This window comes from Heloderma suspectum, chromosome 5, assembly GCF_057233095.1.
Source record: "Heloderma suspectum isolate Gila_16-S chromosome 5, 16-S_ref, whole genome shotgun sequence".
In the NCBI taxonomy this organism is placed as follows: domain Eukaryota; kingdom Metazoa; phylum Chordata; class Lepidosauria; order Squamata; family Helodermatidae; genus Heloderma; species Heloderma suspectum.
The window spans coordinates 157,936,807-157,959,178 of NC_139462.1; the positions used below are offsets into that span (position 1 = coordinate 157,936,807).

General features: G+C 45.5%; 1 protein-coding gene across 3 annotated transcripts in view; it reads right to left on the reverse strand.

Moving 5' to 3' along the window:
- The window catches only part of STAC (SH3 and cysteine rich domain), a 105,202-nt gene that overhangs the window by 30,970 nt on the left and 51,860 nt on the right, over positions 1 to 22,372 (reverse strand). For all 3 annotated transcript variants that reach the window (XM_084860409.1, XM_084860407.1, XM_084860410.1), the window contains 3 exons: positions 7,914 to 8,014; positions 5,961 to 6,042; positions 2,147 to 2,262 (listed from right to left, as the gene is read on the reverse strand). In XM_084860409.1, coding sequence (XP_084716535.1) covers positions 2,147 to 2,262; positions 5,961 to 6,042; positions 7,914 to 8,014 — 299 coding nt within the window. The remainder of the gene's footprint in view (positions 1 to 2,146; positions 2,263 to 5,960; positions 6,043 to 7,913; positions 8,015 to 22,372) is intronic.

Genomic DNA, 22,372 nt, shown 5'->3' on the forward strand with positions numbered 1-22,372 from the left:
TTGTTATTCTGCTGCTCATCTCTTGTATTTTTATACCTTCTAGTCAAAGCAAATTGAAAAGTATGAATACAGAACCCCAAACAACCACCTTATCTTTGTCCAGTATAGCCTATACTGAAACCTACCCTCATCTGGACATCTGTAGGGAATTCTAATGAAGCCCAGTATAGGGAGCAGGAGAGACCCCCTTTACAGAGAGTGCCAGTTCGCACATCACAATAAGCCACTCTGAAAATAAGCTACAGTTGGTTGGTTATAAGAACTCCTGCCCGCCCCATTAGCTCCAGTACGCCTGCCCATCCCAGTAAATACTACGTCCCAATTGCTCCATCCCATCCAGCTGCTTCGAACTCTGCAAGCTGTCAAGAAAAGCCCTGAAGTGGAGTAGGTAATTTAGAAGGAAACTGACAAGGCGAATGTACTACTGCAGACTCCACATAGTGGATAGGTAAATCTGTGCACTTGCGAAGGACCAGGGAAAAGAAAAATAATTTAAAAATTATGAACACATTTGTATACTTCAGAAGCACTGAAAAAAATAGAAGTGGCAAATTGGTTCAGGACATTCCTAAGTGCTATTTTCGTATCGGTGGAGGGGTGGACACTACCTTTGAGGGAGTAGAGAGGCCAGAGGCAGAACTAGTGAGATTGCGAGAAGCGGCGGGGCATTTCGCTGCTCTTGCCGGGCAGCTCTGTAGCTTGTGCCAAGAAGCCACTGGCAAGCCACTCTGCCAGGTTCATACATCACGACAAGCCACCCTGAGAACAAGCCACCCTCAACAACCCGAGAACAAGACATGGGTTCTCAGGGTGGCTTGTGCATGGTTAATAAACCACACTGAATGGTCTGCGCCAGGTTTGGATGTCACGATAAACCACGCTGACACAAACAAGGCTCACAACCCACTGTGGCTTATTGTGTCATGTGAACCCAGTCAGAAGCAAATTCAGGTAATTGCTGGACCTTCCAAACTGACAAGGGCCCTGCTCTATAGCATATGTAGTTTGATGGTTAATCCAGCTAAGCTATTGCTACCACACTGATGTTCTAAAGAGAGCACAGGCCAGCTCATGACCACCATTGCTTCTCCACTACAGAATACGTTTGTGTGTATGTGTATGATACCAGTGTGTCAAGAGCTACAAACAGGTACAGTACTGACTGAGGAGGTGCGGCATTATGTCTGAGAGATCCTTTCAGCCCTTCTGCCAAATGGCTACTGGAGAAGCCATCTTCTTTGCATGACACCAGCACGGCCTGCAGCATCCTAACCCTATAACTGGTCCTTGTTGTTTTGTTTTTAGAAGTGCTGGTTATCATTCACAGTCCTACCTGCCACAATCCTACCTGGCATACAGTGAATCCATTTTGCAGAAGCCAGCATTTCAAGCATTTCGCAACTCTTGGTTTTCCCCGTAATTATCAAAAATAGTTCTGGCCCTGTTTTTCTGGTGGAATATCAGTGTTCTCAATCAAACCCGTTAAACAGGATTCCCCATCTGTTCTGTTTCTGTTTCTCTCTCTTACAGTAATTTAAAAGATTGTCTTTTTGGGTTTGCTTGAATTGCCAGCCAGATTCTACTGCGGATGGAATGGAATTTGCTTCAAAGCCCTATAATTTGGGCTTTCTGGTGATAGTGCTGCTCCACCAACTCCACCATCCGCAGCTAGCCAAAGGCCCCGTGCTTTCTTCAATGGTTCTCTGCGTTCTCACTAGCTGCCTCTTATGTATGGGCAGCTAAATGGTGTTACCTCTCTTTCTCTTTTTCGGATTGTTTGGTTCTATAAAGCCTTTGCTTTGCCCTTTAGTCTAAAAGCCTTAGTGCCTTTGATTCATTTGTTCATATCCACCCCCCCTTACCATTGTCTTGTCCATTCTCCTCCTTTCTCTGTTAGTGACCATCTTTGCCTCTCCCTTCCTTCTGTTGCCCATCTTTCTCAATATTTTAAAACTGAAATGTAGATTGTAAGATGCTTTGGGCAGGGACTTGTCCTGTGTGTCTGTGTAGCTGATGTTACTCTGTAAGCACTACATATATTGATGGCACTCTACCAGTACCACCACCACCACCACATCAGAAAGGTGACCATGAATGGGGATGCTCAGATCATATTAAAAGACAAAAAATGAAATAGCATAATTACAGAGTTCCTCTTTGGTGAACCTGAGCTACTCCCAGTGCTGCCTTTCTTGGTTTTCTGGGCCAAGGAAGTCCCAAAGCGAAGTGCTTCATAGACAGGGTCAACCTTATTGCCACACGCTGCAAAAGAAGTGAAACACAAATAAGCAGGGGAAAAAGTGGAGGCCTTCCCTTCCTCATAGAAAAACATAAATGATCATTTCAGGATACAAACTAGCTTGTCATGGTGAGTGAGGACCAAACCAGAGATTTTATTTATTTATTTATTTATTTATTATTAAATTTATTAATCACCCATCTGGCTGGTCACCCAGCCACTCTGGGCGATGTACAACACACCATAAAACAATTTAAAACAATAAAATTCTACCATAATTTTTTTTTTTAAATACCCTAACCCACCCCAAATGCCTGCCTGAACAACCACGTTTTTAATGCACGACGGAAGCTCATTAAAGAGGGGGCATGACGGAGTTCCCTAGGGAGGGAGTTCCACAGAGTGGGGGCCACCACAGAAAAGGCCCTCTCCCTCGTCCCCACCAGTCTAGCTGTCCTGGCTGATGGGACAGAGAGAAGGCCATCCGAGGCTGATCTTGTTAAGCGGCCTGTCTGGTGTTGCTGGAGGCGCTCCTTAAGATAGGCTGGGCCGGAACCATATAGGGTTTTAAAGGTCAAAACCAACACCTTGAATTTGGCCCGGAAAACAACTGGTAACCAGTGCAACTCCTTCAGCACTGGCATGATGTGATTCAGCAGAGGGTTTGGTCTGGGAACCAGGTCTCCGCTGAACACTAAAAAGACAGCCGATGTGGTGTAGTATTTAAGTGCGTCAGACTAGGACCAGGGAGACGTATGTTCAAATTGCAACTCAGAGATAAAGCTCACTGGATGACCTGCAGGTACCAGACATGTGCAGCAAACACTTTTACCTTTGCTAAGATGTGGGCAACCTGTATCTTGCTACACATCTTGGACTTTCAGTTCACTCAAGGATGGCTCAACAGATTTTGATGCCCGTGGTGGAAAAGTCTAAATGCTGCCTCCTCCTACTAATCAACCAGGCCACAATTCATTAGGAAGTGCTCCTGTGGAAGCCCCTATTGAAATGAATAGGAGCTGTATAAGAGCTCTTGTGCAGCTCCCATTAGTTTCAATGTGATGTGCAAAGGGATAAAATGAGTTCTGTCTCCCACTCTCAATGGCACCCCAAATTTGTCACCTGGGGTGACCAATTCACCTGGCTTGTCATCTCTATATTCACTTGAAATGATCGCCTTAGTGTTTCTTGCTCAAGATCTTGATTAAGTTGACCTGTTAGTAAGGATTACTGTCAGTTTTACTTTCTCCCCCATTCCAATTTTTTAAATCTCAAGTTCATTCCCTCTCAAATATGAAGCACTTCCCAAATTTTGGTAAATTCTTATAAAAAATGAACTGAAATTAAAATGTCATCCCTCTGCACCAGCCAGATTCAATATGTACAGCTATTCCCAACATGGAAAGGACAAGATGTACCCGCCTGCCATAATTTTATTAATTTATTAAATTTATTAATCGCCCATCTGGCTGGTCACCCAGCCACTCTGGGCGATGTACAGCATATAATAAAACAGTTTAAAACAATAAAATTCTACAATAAAAACGTTTTCTAAAATACCCTAACCCACCCCAAATGCCTGCCTGAACAACCACGTTTTTAATGCACGGCGGAAGCTCATTAAAGAGGGGGCATGGCAGAATTCCCTAGGGAGGGAGTTCCACAGAGTGGGGGCCACCACAGAAAAGGCCCTCTCCCTCATCCCCACCAGTCTAGCTGTCCTGGCTGATGGGACAGACAGAAGGCCATCCGAGGCTGATCTTGTTAAGCCGCCTGTCTGGTGTTGCTGGAGGTGCTCCTTAAGATAGGCTGGGCTGGAACCATATAGGGTTTTTAAGGTCAAAACCAACACCTTGAATTTGGCCCAGAAAACAACTGGTAATCAGTGCAACTCCTTCAGCACTGGAGTGATGTGATCTCGCCGGCGGCTGCCTTTAATCAGGCGAGCCGCCGCGTTCTGTACCAGCTGCAGCTTCCGAACCGTCTTCAAGGGTAACCCCACGTAGAGCGCATTACAGTAGTCTAAACGAGAGGAGACCAGGGCACGTACTACCGATGGGAGCAGATGGTCGGGAAGGAAGGGGTGCTGCTGCCGTATCAGATGGAGTTGATACAGCACTGTCTGGCTCACAGCTGACACCTGAGCCTCCAGGGACAGCTGGGAGTCCAAAATGACCCCCAGGCTGTGGTCCTGGTCTTTCAAGGGTAGCCGTACCCCATTCAACACCAGGTCAACATCCCCCAGCCTCCTCTTGTCTCCCACCAAAAGTACCTTGGTCTTGTCAGGGTTCAGCTTCATCTTATTCCTCCCCATCCAGCCACTCACCGTCTCCAGACATTTGGACAGGGATTCTACGGTCAACCTTGGTGAAGATTTGAATGAGAGGTAGAGCTGCATGTCATCCGCATATTGATGACACCGCACCCCAAACCTCCTGATGATAGCCCCCAGCAGCTTCACATAGATGTTAAATAGCATCGGGGAGAGGATGGAACCCTGTGGCACCCCACAAGTGAGTGGCCACAGGTCTGAAACCTCCTCTCCCAGTGCTACCCTCTGGTACCTGCTGGAGAGGAAGGACCGGAACCACCGCAATACGGTGTCTCCATAGCCCAACCCCTCCAGGCGGTCCAGGAGGATACCGTGGCCAACGGTATCAAAAACCGCTGAGAGGTCGAGGAGAACAAGGAAGGAGCATTCACCCCTATCCAGAGCCCTCCTCATATCATCCACCACGGCGACCAAGGCCGTTTCTGTCCCATGCCCAAGCCTGAAGCCCGACTGAAATGAGTCTAGATAATGGCTTCTTCCAAGTGTGCCTTCAACTGCATCGCCACCACCCGCTCAATCACCTTGCCCCAAAATAGCAGATTTGAGACTGGGCGAAAGTTGTTCAGAACTTGGGGATCCAAGGAGGGCTTCTTTAAGAGCAGTCTTATCACTGCCTCCTTGAGGGCTGATGGCATCACTCCCTCCTCAAGGGAGGCGTTCACCACCACCCTGATCCCCTCACCCAGTCTCTCTCTGCAGCCCATAATGAGCCAAGATGGGCAAGGATCAAGTAAGCAGGTGGTCGGCCTTACAGATAAAAGCACCTTGTCCACTTCATCAGAAGGAAGAAGCTGGAACCGATTCCACAAAACCGGTTTGCCACAGGCTGCCTCTTGCTCACTAACTGTACCCATAGTGTGCGGAGTAACACTCCTAATCTGATCAATTTTATCTGCAAAGTGCCTTGCCAAGACTTAGAATGCTCCAGTGGTTCCGGAGCCACAGGACTGACCAGGCTCCGGACCACTTGGAACAGCCTCCTGGGACAGCACTCTGCAGACGCGATAGAGGCAGCATAATATTCCTTTTTGCTGCCTTCACTGCCACATGATAGGCTGAAGATACAGCTCTAGCCCGTGTCTGATCATCAGGACAGCTTAACATAAAGCTGTTAAAGATGAGGAGCCTGTTGGTAAAAAGTGGCAACCCGAATTAAGAACTAACACGGTTGAGTACACAGGGATTCAAACCCAGACTTTTAACAGCCCTAGGCCCGGATGGACAAATCTGTCGGTTTCATTTTCTCCCACATCTGGATTTTTAAAATCTTTTTGTCCTGAATATGGGTAACTTTCCAAGTTTTGGTAAATCTGGTCAACTGAACTGAAACAAAGGTCTCACCACAATTTTCAGAATGGAAAAACAAAACAAAACACCATCCCAACATACCAATTGGCATCACTTCTTTGATGCAGCCAAACTGCTCATGAATGAGTAATGGAGAGCTGTAGTAACGTCGAAAACCTTTGGGCTAAAGAGGAAAAAGCGAAAGAAAGAAAGAAAGAAAGAAAGAAAGAAGGGAAAGAAAGAAGGGAAAGAAAGAGAGAAAATGAGTATGTGGCCTCCAAGTCACAGACACTGTTGATGCAGTGACATGTAACATCCATTTTATCAGGGGTGGGGAAATCTCAGGCCTGGGGGCTAAATCTGGCCCTCCAGACTTCCCCAGATGGCCCCTTCCTTTCCCACCCCCTTCCCCCAAACACTGATTGGTTGGTGGTTTCCCAGCTTTTTTGCAGCTTTTCCCCCATTCTAAAAGGTTGAAATGCCTCTCCTAAGGCTTAGTTACTGGCAGTGAGAGCTTTAAACTAAAATATGTTGGTATTTTTGGCCCCGCCCCCTTTGCCTTTGGCCATGCCCACCACTGAATGTGGCTCCCAAGAGCTGCTCCCGGCTGAAAGAGGTTTCCCTCCCCTGCCTTATATTCTCAGCTTTTTCTTGAGCAAAGCTGGAACTGAACAGAGTAAGTATCTTCCTGTTGCTGGATCCACATGGGATCCAGATTATAAGGATATATAATATGATTTTTGGGGAAGCATGTTTCATTTTTAATTGAAAATATTTTAAAAGGTTCCCTTTCCACTAGAGGTCTCCTTCTTTTTTGTTGCTCCTATTCCCAATCAGGTCAATAAAAATTATTTAAAACACATAAATACAAAGCAGCCAAAAAAAGAAGAAGAAAAAAAGACTGGCCAGAATTAGAAGATTTAAAAACCTGATGTCATAAAAACACTTCGCTGGATGTCTAAAACTATAAGGAAAATGAATGCCAACTAACAAGGTACTAAATTATGCAAAGCAGATTCCTTGTATTAGCAGTAGATGCTTCATCTCTGCTCCAGACACAAGAGATGGGAGTTAGCAAGAAACAGACGTGGTAATGGCAAATCCTCTTACCAGTCCAGTCCCTGAGAGCATAGAAAAAAGCATGCTGAGATTTGGCAGGCTGTGGTCTGCCGTTGAAGACCTTCCAGTTTCCTTCCTCAATGAAATAAGAAAGTTAGGAAAAGGATATCCCACCCTATTTTCAACAATAGAAATGGTTGTGCTTCAAGTGTTTCAAGGATATCATTATATAGAAAAAGGGCTATTGCATTGCAACCCATCTGAAAAACCAAACTGCACAATGAAGCAATGCAAGAGAATTCTGAGACTGAACCTCCCTGGAGAGGGGCGTAAACAGTGTTGACCATGTTGTTCTCCTGCCCTGATTCAAAACCAAGAGAGGAAACCTCTTTCTTTTCAGCGTTGAGCTACTAGCTCTAGATCCGAGGTAGCCTTTGCTCAAGGTGCTCTGCGTGGGCCCCATTCTTTGAGTGAGCCTCCTCCTCCAAATCCGCTGTCCATTCCCTTTCCCTCTGGGCCGAATCTGCACAACTGCCCAGAGGAAGAGCATAAGGCAAGTGGGGGCTGCTGCTCCATCTCCTCAGTCTTGCCACTGCTTGCATAGTCAGAAAGGGGTGGTGAACAGGCAGTGACGCAGCGAGGACAAGCAGCAGCAGGACCAGGAGGCATAAGGTCAGCAGTGCCCCCCCTGCAGAAATGTGGGCCCTGGCAAGTGCCCAGCAGTGCTGACCCCTGACGCCAGCCCTGTTCTAGCACTGTGTGAAAAGCAAGCACCCTCCTTTAGCGGTGCCTGTAAGAGCCGGTGCTTCTTAAAGTGGCGCAATCTGGGTGTGGTTCGTATATTTGCACCTAGGATCATTTTGCTCCTCTTGTTTATTAAAAATTCTTAGCTTTGTAAGTGCATTGCTTCAACTCAGCTGAAACAAAGAGGGGGGCTGCTGGATCATATCCCATGCTCAGCCCGGTTTGTAGCTGTCCAGTTATATATTGGCTTACCAGTTTGCCCATGCAGCGTTGCTGTCCAATGCCCTCAGCGCATTTGTGGTGAATGCTCAGCTTACACGCCTTACAGCGCAGTCCATGTTTAGCATTTGTCCCTGTCAGAGGCACAGAAATAACTTAATTAAGGAACATCAATACTTTCCATGCACTCACCAAGTGACCTGGCCTAAAAGCTCAATGGTGTTTCAGCTTTATAGTTATGCACAGTTCTCAAGCATTATTGCAGCTGGGCAGAACCCATTTCACCATTGTTCAGGTTTCTCCCAATTAGGTGGTTTTCTTTCACACCTCCTTTAATTTTCTAAAAGAAAACACAACAGCTTAGTTGGAATAAAGGTCTGTTCATTTGCAAATCTTAACTCTATCACAAATTACAGGACAAAGTTTAACCCTGTGCCTTAATGAAATGGTTCTAAATTAATTTAACTACGATTTGCTTTGTAATTTGCTTCATCACTGTAAAAAAAAAAAAGGTAAAGGTGTCCCCAACCAGTCGTGTCCGACTCTAGGGTGTGGTGCTCATCTCCATTTCTAAGCCGAAGAGCCAGCGCTGTCCGAAGACGCTTCCGTGGTCATGTGGCCGGCATGACTGAACACCGAGGTGCACGGAACGCTGTTACCTTTCCCGCCGAAGTGGTACCTATTTATCTACTTGCAATTTCTTGCTTTCGAACTGCTAGGTTGGCAGAAGCTGGGACTGAAGACGGGAGCTCACTCCGTCATGCAGCACTCGGGTCTCGAACTGCTGTCCTGCCATCCTTCCAGTCTGCAGTTCAGCGTCTTAACCACTAAGCCACATACTAGATTTTAAAAGTCTGTCTGTCTGTCTGTCTCTATCAAATCCATTACAAACAATCCCATTTTTAACTTTCTCTCCCTTCATTCTTCAATCCTGGAACACCTCGTCACAGACGTCATTCAATAATGCTAAGAGCAACAGTAATTGGGTATCACACTTTACTCAGTTAATAATACCTCCATCCAGCAGGGTTGGAATGTATAGCAACATTTTTTTAAAAAAAGATATAAAATATGAAATATACTAAGGGTACACTCCTATATTTATTAAGTCATTGGGTAATGGGCATTAGGATGTGGTGGACATCACCAGAAGTGCAGATCAACCACCTCTGCTGAAAACAGCCACCCATAGAAATGCCTCCATGAGCTGTGGCAAGGCTCTACTGGTCAAGACAGTTTGCCAGAAACGTTCTGCCTGTAGACCCCTGAAAATGGGGTGAAACTGTAGATGGGGCATGGTTAACAGAGGGGAGGAGCACACCTATGCCGAATCCTACCCCCCCCCCCGTCATTTAATAGACTTGCCCACAAGCAATGGAAATCTATGCCAAAACAGGGCCAACACCCATCCAATGAAGAGGTGATATAATAGCCATCTTCAAGCACTTGAAGGGCTGCAATGTAGATGATGGAGAACCTTGGTTTGCTGTTGCTCCAGAGGACAGGAGCCAAACCAACAAGTTCAAATTACATGAAAGAGGATTTAGACTCAACATTAGAAGAACATCCTGACAGAAAATACTCTGTTTGACAGAGGAACATACTCCCTGGGAGGGTGGCGGACTCTCCTTCGTCGTTACAGGCGTTTAAGCAGAGGCTGTATGGCCATCTATTGGGGATGCTATAGTCATGGAATTCCTGCTTCAACAAGGGATTAGTCTATATGACCTTTGAGGTCCCTTCCAATTCGAAGATTCTATGATCCATCAAATGCACGTACTCATACAGCATCTGGGCCCACAGTGCAGGGTTGCGTCCTGCGTATTACCAATCAGGGTATAACGCCTTGTTGTGCGTGACTGATTCCGGATCAAGGAAAAAAAGAGGGTGGGGTGGGGTTGGGGGCGAAGTGACCAGTTGCTCTCAGTTCTGTAAATCCAGTGCCCCGTGCTTTTTGAGCTATTGCTCTTCCTCAGCGGCAATATCTATACAGCTAATTGAGCCAAAAAATGTAACTAGCAGCACAGACCGATGCACTTTGCTTCTTGTAGATAGTGCCCCTCAGAAAGCTTGAAATGCATAGGAAAATAGGAAGCTACCATATACCAGGTCAGACTATTTGACCATCTGGTTCAGTATTGCCTACTCTGGCAGGAAGAGACAGGCATCACCTGCTATCCAATCCTTTGAACTGGAGATTATCCGGAGGCCTTCTGCATGCAAAACCTATGTTCTGCCACTGAGCTATGGTCTCTCTCCTCACCGCCCCCATGGATTTTATAGAGTAACTTACAGCAAACACCAGCTTCTCCCTCCCTTTTCTTGATCCAGAAATGGTCATGTGGAAACAAAGCCCTATGAGGAGAGACTGAAAGAACTGGGCATGTTTAGCCTTGAGAAGAGAAGACTGAGGGGAGATAAGATAGCGCTCTTCAAGTACTTGAAAGGTTGTCACAGAGAGGAAGGCCAGGATCTCTTCTCGATCATCCCAGAGTGCAGGACACGGACTAATGGCCTCAAGTTACCAGAAGCCAGATTCCGTCTGAACATCAGGAAAAACTTCCTGACTATTAGAGCAATACGACAGTGGAACCAATTCCCTAGGGAGGTGGTGGGCTCTCCCACACTGGAGGCGTTCAAGACGAGGCTGGACAGCCATCTGTCAGGGATGCTCTGACTTGGATTCCTGCATTGAGTAGGGGGCTGGACTCGATGGCCTTGTAGGCCCCTTCCAACCCTACTATTCTATGATTCTATGCATAAGAAGGTGTTGCACTCTGATTGGTAATGCGCAGGAAATAACCCCGTGCAGAAGGTGTATGCGTATAAGTGTGAAGTTTCACATGCATTATGCAGATGGTCTGATCCGGCAGGGCTCTCCTTATGTATCCAAAGGGGCATCCTGTTCCCACTCATCCACACAAGCATTCACATGTCAAGACAGAAATTCACCAGATGATGCCACCCAACTTTATCAGTATGCTAAGAAAAACTTCACTTGTTGAATTCCTACCTGTTAGACACAGCTGCCCCAGCAGCATGTGGCAACCTTACTCTCTGTCCCTGTCTGTCTGTCTACACACACACACACACACACACACACACACGTTGGTTACCCACGAACACACTTCATGGAGAAAAATAAAATCTAACAAAATTTTTAATTTAACTAACTCCATTTATTGAAATATTCAAAGTGTGACATCTTTTATCTTTACAAATCTTCCTTAAATACAATGTTCTTGGTGTAAACTCCAGGGCGGCCACTTTAATGTCCTTATTCTGATCCATCAGTGACTTGAAACTTGAGGATTGCCAATGAGCGCACAGGACTCATGGCAACATAGAGTTGTCCATGGCAGAAGATAGGTGTAGCCAGATAGATGCCAACTTGGTTTGCCTGCCTGCTACTTGAGCCATGGCAGGATCCCATCCAGCTGCACCATGAAAGTGCAGCAAAGAGTAAACCAAAGGGCCGCCATGACTCTCCATGTGGGAGATCTTGCAGCGCTGTCCACCTTTAGGGTATACTATCAGCCAGTGATCAGCCAGGGGAAAACCAACCGAGGTGACAAACAGCAGCATCTTCAGAGACATGGGGAATGTTATAACGTCCAGTGTGAGCCAGGGGTTCATCATTCTGTGGTCGTGATGGAAGCACAGTGTTATGTCCATTGGTGCACATGCAGCAGCAAGTGCAGCAGTGTTCTCATGCTCAAGGATTTCACTGACATGCATAGAATCATTAGCTATGGGTCAACATTAAGCAGCAGCTTAGTGAGTGACTCCACCAAGATGTGGTCCCGTGTGCTGTTCTCTGCTTGCTCAGGGCGAGCCATAGTGGCCTCATCAGTGTCAAGAATGTACAGCTGGTCATTGCTTGAAGTCTCATCTGACTGCAAAGTGCCCATCGAATGGTAAACTGAGCCTTGCACCTTGAACACAAACAGACCAGGACCTTGTGGCTGTGCTGTCTTGCGTGGTGTGTAGAAGGAGGCAAAGCCTGGCGGAATAGTGGAAGCAAAGCTTTCTGCCATTGCAGCAAAGCGTTGATGATTCATCCTTGAAGAGCAAGGCATCGCAGCGCTGGCAAACCTTGACATGCTTGCCGGTATCAAACCTGTTGATACTGGTTGCAGGACACATGCCGAGAGGCACAATGCAAGGCTGGCCAGAGCTTCACGGTCGTCAAAAGGCCGATGGGTCGCCTGCATATTCAGGCTTGCCAAGGCAGGCATGACAGCATCCAGATCGGGATGCAAAGCTTCTACTCTAGGGGCTGGAGGGGTAGAATTAGCATGGTGGTGTGAGGTGTGCTTAGACTCGTGGTTCGCCTGCCAATTATTGTTACCAGTAAGCATTTGACATCTAGGCATGTTAGTAATGCGTGGAATATATAACTGCTATTTTGTTAAATTTAACAGCTAGAAGCTTCCTTTCTGAGCAATAACTAAACTTTGACTGGGTTACTTTTAACTGTAGGTGTCTCTTAATCTCGTCAGGATTTATTTACAGGCTGTATGTTATTGGCATATCATTGTACTTTGGCCTGTGCCTGTGTTTGTAAAGGTGTACAGAGACTTTTTTTGTGTTCATATTTCATTTTGCTCCAATTTGCAATTAATTATGTTTGTTTAATTATACTTGACTTTTTTGATATTAAAAATAAAACTTTATAGTACATTGTTATAGAATATAGCCTAATTCCCCCCCCCCCTGCAACTTTATGGACATAAATAAACTCCTGACTTCGAATTACAATGAAAACCGTTGTTATTCATAGAATCTGCATGTCAAGAGCTTTCCAATTAAGTGCGTTTCATGAGAATCGGTCAATGGGAGGGCAGTCAAAAAGGGATGATCAACTAACTCCCAACACACACACACACACGCACACACACGCACAAACACACTAATACACACACCCCTCCTGAAATAAAACAGAATTTTGCAGTTGAAATATCTCAGCTTAACCCCCTTTCCCCAAAGGAGGGAACACTATTTTGACAGTTCTAGCACCTGCCTTGAAGTCTGTGCTGTGCTCTTAACACCATGCAAACACCATGCACTTTAAAACACCTTCCTTCCTCCCACATTCCAAATGTCCGGGCATGAAAAGAGTTCATTATAGCTCATAACAGCCAGCTGTTGATTTCATCATGTGACAGAGCAATGTTATACAACACAAGGAGAGATTACTTAAGGGAGGATGGAAGATTAATTACAAAATAAAAACATTTTTAATTGTTAGGTGGCTGAGGGCCAAACGACACATTATTCTTATTGTGCAGCACGCAGTGATGTCTCTGATTTTTTCCTAATTAATTACATGCATGGGGGGGGGGGACTGTTGCTGGGACCATCCCATGTCTGGAGGGGGAGGCTTATTTCTTCCCTCTCCATCTATGAACTGTACAAAAATCACTTCCTCCCCCTGTAATCTCCAGCATTCATTAATTTATTATACCCACAAATGGCATGGCTAGGAGCCTGAGAATAAAAGCTCCCATTGGCACCAATGGGAACTTTCGAAGGCTCGTAGCTGCATTGGGGTGGGTGGGGTGTCATTCCGAAGGGAGATAAGCCTCCCTTCCACATGTGGGGCGGTCCCAATAGTCCCCCTCACCCGTGCCTGTAATTTAGGAAAAAACCATAGGTAGCAGCATGCTATGTATTAAGCAAATGCACAGTGTGACCCTTAGATTAAGTTCACCTTTGTTTTGAGGCCTAGTTCTCAGAAACCTCAGGTGAAGTGGTACACCTGTGTCTGGACTGTGTCTTATTACAGGTGGGGGAATTCACCCATGGCTGAATGGTCTTCCATACAAAACAAAATTCCCTGCATAAAAAAAACCTAGTGTGTTAGGGACAAAGGTCCGAGCCTAGCCTTCTTCCTGACATACTTGTTTGCTAAGTGAGGGGTTCCCCCCGTGCTTCCTCCATATGAAAGCATTCATCCACAGAATCTCTGAGCTTGTAATTTACAGTAGTATAATCCAGAAACAGGTTTACCACCTCATGTGCTATATATGTCCAAACTAAATGAAAGCACTTGAAAACAAGTCCTTGATTTCTGATCGTCATTCTCTAAACCAAACGAATGTTGCTAATAGGGATGTGCAAATTGGCAAAACATGGCTCTCTGAATTCCACCTCAAAGCTCATTCCAACTCGTGTCCATATCAGGCTGCGAGCTTTTTTTTTTCTTTTTGCATGTAAATGTGTGCGTATTTTTTCCAAATGTATGCATCAACTATGCGCATTTTAGAAATGTCCATGTTTTCTCCCATTCATTAAAGCCTGTTTGAGGGCATTTTTCAAAAGTGGAACCATCCATTTCTTCCTAGTTGGCGGAAATACTTCTAGAAATTCTGATTTTCTCCTTTCTGCCATAACCCCTCAATCCAGGTTTTCACTATCGGTGAGGATCCAGAGCTGCGCCAATGGACTTTTGGAACTTGCACGAGGGTCTAGGCATGTCCCTTTGCAGCCTGGCAAAGTTGTCCTGCTCGTGGACTGGGAGGAAAAATACCGCAGCGCTGGGACCAGAGCTGACACAAGAAGCTATTCAGAGAGCTGGCTTAAGTTATTTGGCTGCCTGAAGCTGCTGCACTGCATGATCTAAAAGATGCGCCCCAGCATTCTCTGTGACACTGCAAGAGATCATAGGGCCACACCTATCAGATTGTACATTGCTTCACTGGTGCCCCTAGAAATATTCCCTTTGCCCCCCAAATTGCTTATATAGTCAGATCAGCCTTGAGGCTAGTTCCCAGCTGCCTAACCCTAAGAGCCACTTTCTTCAGTATAGAGGGATTAGATCCAGGTTTAGGCATGTGCAACTGGGCTGGTGGAAGTGGACTTCCTCTTCCCCTTCCCCCTGTGGCAGCCTCTCCAGTCCTACACAATCAGGGGACCCTGCTGAATGGGAAGAACACCAAAATCAGGTGGAAGCACCTTCCATGAGTGGAGTGGAGCCCTTCGGTTAGCAGAAAGCAGATCCTGGATCCAACTCATTGACTCAAGATGAGTCTGTCAGTGAGCTACTTGATCTAAATGTATGTGTGGGGAGCTCCAGATATATGGCAGGGCTTCTTAACTACTTCCTTCTAATTACACCCCCTTATGTCACGGGACAAGCTGCTCTGCAAAATCTGGGTGAACCTTCAGGAGTGGCTGCCAAGACAGAGTGAAGGAAAAATTGAAATAAAAAGGGAAGCCCCAGAAATAGGTAGAAGCATTCATGTGCACCTTATGATCAAACTAAATCCACAGGATGGCAGGATTTTAGAACCTATGGTGAAAGCAACCAATGACAAGAGCAACAAGAAAACATCAGTGCACTTACAACTATGCTATGGCCACACCGCCCACGTGCATGGAGCCCTTTCAAAACAATCTACCATCTTACCAATCAGCTGTTTGGCATGGAATGGAGAGAGGGGATGGAACTGATTCCAGCCCTCCACTGCCCTTCTGAAGAGCTGATTGGAGAATGTGTAGCATTTACAAAGGAGCTCCAGGATGGTTCAAAAGTGGAACATTTTGTTGTTCTGAGGCAAATGACAATGTGATGCCCCCCGCATTCTACCTACAGAGGCCGACTGGATAGGCAGCTGAATCTTACTTCAACATTGCTTATGGGACAGCACCTGAGGGCAACAGACTAGCTTAGGGGGTGCAGGAACATACATCTCCAATGGGAAATGGCTAGGGGGCTGCTGCTGCTGCTGTCCCCTCCACACCACTCAGCATCTGCCACCTGAGGCAACTGCCTCACTCTGCCTAATGGTAGGGCTGGCCTTGGGCCCTCTGAGCAGGAGATGATTGCACACATGGGTCCTCTTCCACCTGGGGATATGCATGTTCAGTTGGATGAGGGCGAGCAGTTTTTGTGTCATGTGTGTGTGTGTGTGAATGATTTGTAACTTAATGTTATGGGAGTCTTAAAAACTGAACCAGGGGCTGAACATTTTGGAGGTGTTCCTCCAAAGAGAGGCTACACCAAACAAGAGACTGATTAATAAGCGTGACAACTTGTTTTGTTCCTGGACATGATTCTGTTGACACTGATGTTCTGCTCTTGGCAGGATTTTTGGTATGATGTCAGAGGAGAGCAGGCAAAGCACTGTCAATGTACCTCAAGCCTTAACTCACAGATCCTTTGTAACTGAATTCTGAGACTTTCTGGAATGCTAACTACTAGCAGAATCTTAGTAAAGTTTTTAGAACAATTGAGGTTTGAATAATGACAGTTTTACTGGATAGCATATCATGCCATACATTTTATAAATTTATTTTATCTGCCCAGTGAATATGTTTATTACTCAGATTAAAATATAATTAATAAATAATTCTTAAAAATGTATATAGACCTTTCAATATATATTTTTTAAAAACCTTCAAGACTTCTTTCAGTAAGAACTAGGCTGATGTGAGTTCATCACATCATATGACCCAAATCCAATTCTGAATTCAAGTGTTTTCAAATTAAAATTACTGCCCTGCACTGGATTCGATATGTCTGTGCATGTGTACAGAAGTGCTTCTGTGTGCTAACAGCCACCTTGGAGCAATTTTATATTCTGATCCTGAAAGGAAATTCTTTAAAAACTCAGCAAAGGAGTTCATATTTGTGTTTGATTTGAAAGGCCCTGACCTTCCATAAGGGATGTTTTATAAAGGCAAAATTTACACTGTGGTAAGACACAAAGTCAAATATAAAATATAAATTTAGGCACATGCAACTGGGCTGGTGGAAGCGGGCACCCCCACCCTTCCTCTCTGTAGCAGCCCCCCCAGCCCCCTGAAAATGCTACACACCAGGTTGGGGGACCCTGTTGAATAGGGTGAGCTGTGGTGCTGGGGGCAAGGGGGGATCCCTGAAAATTGGGCTGAGGCACCTTCTGTAAGCAGAGCTCTGCCGTTGACAGAAGATCCAGCCCCATGTCACGCGCTTATCTGTCCACCCAACAAAGGGCTTTACGCAGTTCTGCAACTGATTAGGAGTAAATGCTTGGGATTGTGCTCTACATCTCACTGATAGTATTGGAATGAGTTTTGCTTGCCTCTAAGCCGAGTCCTATTTATTTGAATTGGATTTAGTCACACAATCCACTGTGACTGGATTGTGCCTATTGATTACAATGTGGGGCAATGGTTAATATTAGGATACTAGCTAAAAGCTTAACGTGGTTGATGGGCAGAGGAGGAAAGGCACAGAGTGCTCCAGTCCTTTCCCCTTCTGCCTTCCACTTCCAAACATACAGCTGCCCCCTCTCCCCTTAGAACAAACATGGCTTCTGAATCCAGAGGAAAGGGGTCAGGAACAGAGGAACCCAGGGCTTCAAGCCCAGAGGCTGTTTTTAGGGTGAGGAAAGTGGAATAATGCTGTCCGTTGCCTTCTTCCCTTTTCCTCAATACTGAATCAGTACTGAATCAGCCTGCTAGCTCTCTCTCTCTCTCTCTCTGTGTGTGTGTGTGTGTGTGTGAGAGGGAGAGAGAGAGAGAGAGAGAGAGAGAGAGAGAGAGAGAGAGAGAGAGGGAGAGATTGCCCTTCTCCCTACAACCATGGAGTTGCCTTCAGGATGGAGGGGGGCGGGGCAGTGATGCCTCTCCATGGAGTCCTTGTGAGTGGCATCTGGACCACCCAGTGTCAGGAGTGGTTGGTTGGTAGGTAGGTAGGGTCCCTCTCCTTCTCCCTGCCACCCCACCACAACGTAGTCCCTAAAGGCCAAACTAGACATGGCAGGTCAGGTGTCTGTGTTTCTGTCCTGTTCACTATAAAGTGCAGGTGGGAGTGAGTACCCTTTCCATGAAAAGGGAGCACACAGGGGAAGGGGGAGAAGCCTGTCCCCCCCCCCCTTACCTCCCTGCAGGTGATGCAGTTTTCTTCCAGCTTTCACACAAACCCTGTTTGTGGCATATATCCTTATTTATTTGATGGGCCCCACTGATGTTGGAGCATCATAAGTGCCTTTCTGGATTCAAGCCAAAGTCTTGATCTGAAAATATTTACAATATTATCTGGGCATACACTCAGCTTATACGACAGACCTACTGTCTGAAGGCCAAACTAAACGTTCTCCTAATCATGCATAACATAGCTACAGTAAGCGTGATTGTTTAACTTACTCCTGTGTAAGTGCATGCAGCCCTGATTCAGATCAAGATCATGGTGCTCCCAAGTGGGGGTTTAAATCTCCCCCCCATTTCCCCCCAAATTCAAGGAAGTGGTTGTAAAAAAAGAGAAAAAAGTATCCACTGGAGCCATTTCCCCATTTTTTTAAACTCTCCCTCCACCTGGCCCCCACACATGGTGGTGGCTGTTGGAATTTCAGGGAAAAAAACAGGTGGGGGGAAGGTTTAACCCCCCACCCCTGCCAGCCATGGTCCTGATCTGAATCGGGGCTACAAATGCTTACACAAGACTAAATAAAATTATCATGCATAGCTACACTATGCATGATTAGGAGAACATTTAGTTTGGCCCCGAGTGTCTAACAGAGATTGTGTTGGTTAGTAAAGAGCTATGCTTCTGAATGACCCTTAGGGGGGATACCAAATTGCAGCCTGAGGGTTGCTCCTCAATTCTCACCTCGCTTTTAAATGGTGAGTCCTGGAGAGTCACTCCTATGTGTAAAGATTCTGAGAAGGATAATAGTCTCAATTGCCATACATACACATACACAAATGGCTGCATTTGAACATAACACTATGCTATGGTATAGTGTTGTACGAAGGAACTTTGGGTTTGTCAGCCCTCCCTCTGGTGAGGAAGAGAGTCAAAGCTTTCACTTCTGTTTCTAACTAACCACAGTTTTGCATTATGTGCTATTCCAGACAAACTGTGCTTAGTCTTTAACTATGGTTTACTGAAACAAGCTAACTTCAAGCCTTATGGTTACGGTTCCGACATTGTAGTTAAGTGAAAAGGGAAGCAAAACCTTCTGATCTCCACCCTACGGCCATACCAGAGGGGGAGAGGGGAGGGCACAAGCCCAAGGCTAAACCATAGTTTAGTGTCACATCTGAACCAGGCCAATTTGTCAGTCTGATTCTTTGGATGCTGTATGTTCCCCTTGAATAAATACTGCCCAAATGTGGGAAATGACATTTTTTAATACTATTTATTCTTCAATGTATATATTAGAACTCCAGATAAACAAGCATGTATGCAAATAAATAAAATGAGCCATACTAATAAGTCAGTAAAAAATATAGTTAATTTAGAATACATTTTAAATAAATGGGGAATATTCTATTTGCTCCTCCTGCAACAATGCCACACTACTTTGTAAGCTTTTCATTTAGGTGTGTGTGTGTGTGTGTGTGTGTGTGTGTATATATATATATATATATGAATGATTTTTAAAGAAAAGATTCTTTGGAGGGTATGTGCTTCTCTTTCTCTTGCACAGGAAATCACATCTAAGCAGATTAAAACAAAACAAAACAAAACAAAACAAAACAGCTGGACATTTCAGTAAGGCTGCCTATGACTTGTCTCCCCTGTGGTAAGGCATCTTACCTTCATCTGTCATGTGCAATACGGGATATGGCACACTTGTAATTGAAACTTACAAGAGCATCCCAATGCTCTTGGGATCATACAGGAAGGTCCTAAATCTCTCTTGAAGAAACCCTGTTTTTACCTGGAGCAAGCAAGGAAGAGGACTGGACATCAAACTTCCTGTGACGCTGGCAAGCATGTCCCTTATATATTATGAAGATAAAAGCCTTGCCCTTTTCCAGGCAAATTCTTCTCTCCCTCCTAAATAAAGGGACAGGTGGTTTGCAGCCTGCTGTGTAGCACTTTCAGTGGCAGTCCCACTAAATCAAACTTAAAGCACAGCTGAGAGGGCCAGTGCAGTGACTCAAGCAAGCAATACCCTTAATCAGCCTGAAGTAGAAGTCCTATCAGTTCAACAGTCTGCAGGGTCACATTAGACCTAGAAGCAAAATTACACAGTATGGAGGTAATTCAGGTGGCTCAATTGCTACTCTGGCTTTCTTAGAGCAAACAATTGCTTTTTTGGGGGGTGCCAATAATATCTAAGTATTAACTTAGGCTGATCACAATCATTTCGTATTCAATATGTACCTTAAATACTATACATGATGCACATATAAACAGGGAATGGTCATTTTACCCCTATTCATAAGAAGGCAGACTGCCTTTCAGTGTTCAAAACCCTGCCACATTTTAGTGCAGTTTCACTGAGGAAAAGCAGAGCACCAAAGGAAACCGCTATATATAGTTTCATTCCTCACTGGTGTTCTGATTAAAGTCAAATATGACATTTTGTAAGTGCCGTCGAATATGGCTTAGCTGCTGGGAAGGTGTCACGTGGGGAGCGTGAGGCCCCAGTTCAAACCTCCACTCTGCAAGGAACTCATTCGGTGCCCTTAGGACAGCCTTCCCCAACCTGGAGCCCTCCAGATGTGTTGGACTACAATACCCAAGATCCCCAGAAGCCACTGCAAATGGCTGGGGATGGTGGGAGTTTTAGTTCAATACATCTTGAGGGCATCAGTTGGGAAAGGCCGCTTTAGGCAAGTGATGATCCAGTCAGCATCAGTACCTCTTCTGCTGTCTGGGAATGACAATGCAGTCATCTTATCATAAGAACATAAGAAGAGCCATGCTGGATCAGACCAGGGGTCCACCTCATCCAGCATTCTTTTCACACAGGGCAGTATCCTGCGCTGCTTGCACGCTAGTGGAACCTACCGGTAGCACAACGGGAAGCTAGTGGTTTCTGAAACAAGGGGCAGGTCAGCAGAGCTCACAGAAGGGAGCTCTGTTGACCAACCCCATTCCAGAAACAAGACTTCCTGCTCATTTCTGGGGTTGCTTTAGGAAGTGCTAGTTCCTGTTGCACTAGCAGTGGGTCCTGTTTGTGCAACAGAACTAGCAGAGATGCAGCGGGACGATTGGATACTGTTCACAGCAGCTAACCAGCTGCCTGTGGGAAACCCACAAGTATGACATGAGCGCAACGGCACCTTCCCGCTCGTGTTCCCCAGCAAAGGAAGGGAGGTGGGTAGCGGCTAAGAAGAGGGCCTTTTCTGTTGTGGCACCTCGGTTGTGGAATGAGCTTCCCAGAGAGGCTCGCCGGGCACCTACGTTTTTCTCTTTTCAGCGCCAGGTGAAGACCTTCTTATTTTCCCAGTCATTTTAGTCTTTCAGTTTCTGTTCTAAATCTGTTACTGTATTTTAAACTTCTGCACTGCTGCTAGGTTTGATTTTGGTTTTTATTTTATACTGCAGTTTTAAACTTTTATATTGCATTTTATCGTGTTGTATTTTATAATTTTAATGGTTGTGAACTGCCTAGAGAGCTTGGGTGGCATAGAAATGAAATGAATGAATGAATGAATAAATAAATAAATAAATAAATGGTATGCATAGGAGTACCGCCTCTGATACTGGAGGCAGCATAAAGCCATCATGACTAGTAGCCAATATCTTAAAGGGTAGTGTTAAGGATTGCTGACATAAAGATACGAACACCTGAAATGGGCTATATAAGGCTGACCGCTATGAGTCTTGGGGTTCCTAGATCTGTAGCTGTAATGTCATAGCTGCTGCTCTCCTTTTTTATGACTGCAATTTTATTTGGTAGCTGGTAACACTAAAAACCACAATAAAATGTCATTGTTGCTTTTATGCTACATTGTAAGCTGTTCTGTTGACACTACACAGCCATGTAGAAGGGTACAAATGCCAACAAATAGAGCAATGATGATGATGTAGTATGAGGGTTTGATCAAAAGAGATCATTCCTGGTTGCCAATTGCTTTTAGCGCTCAATTCAAGGTGTTGGCTTGAACCAAAATGGCTTGGGACCTAGCTAGCTAAGCCTTGTCCCATTATAAACTTGCCCAGTTATTAAGATTTGCAGGAGAAGCCCTCTTTGTTGGAGATGCGTGAAAGGGCTTTCTCTTGTCCTGTGTCACTCCCTAACTGCGGAATGCCCTTCCTCAAGAACTACAATTGCCTCCACTCCCTTGGCTTTTAGAAAGGGTGCAAAACCACATCTTTCTAATTTAGCTTTCTGAAATATGTAGTTTTACTGCTCTTAATGTTCTTTTTTTTTATAGCGTTAGGCCACAATCCTATTGTGATGATCCTAAGTCTCCGAACTTAGAGGCTTACGGTCATCCTACGCAGGGCTGGAGGAGCGGTGGAGGCGAGCTTCACCTCCCCGTCCTCTCACTCTGCATTTTCGCTAGAGGGGCTTTTTTGCCCATCTAGAGAAAGTGCCTCGGAGGTGGAGGGAAGGAGGCTGGAGAGGCCTCAGGATCGCTCATGTCTTGGCCTCTCCAGTCTCCTCCCCTCCCCGCCCACCAAAACACCCCTTCCCTCATCCTCCACTAGTTGCCAACCAGATGCCTCAGGGAAGCTGAAAAGCAGGGCTTGAGGGCAATAGCCCTCTGCTGCTGTTCTTCCCCAGAACCCAAGGACCCAAGGGAGCATATAGCCATTA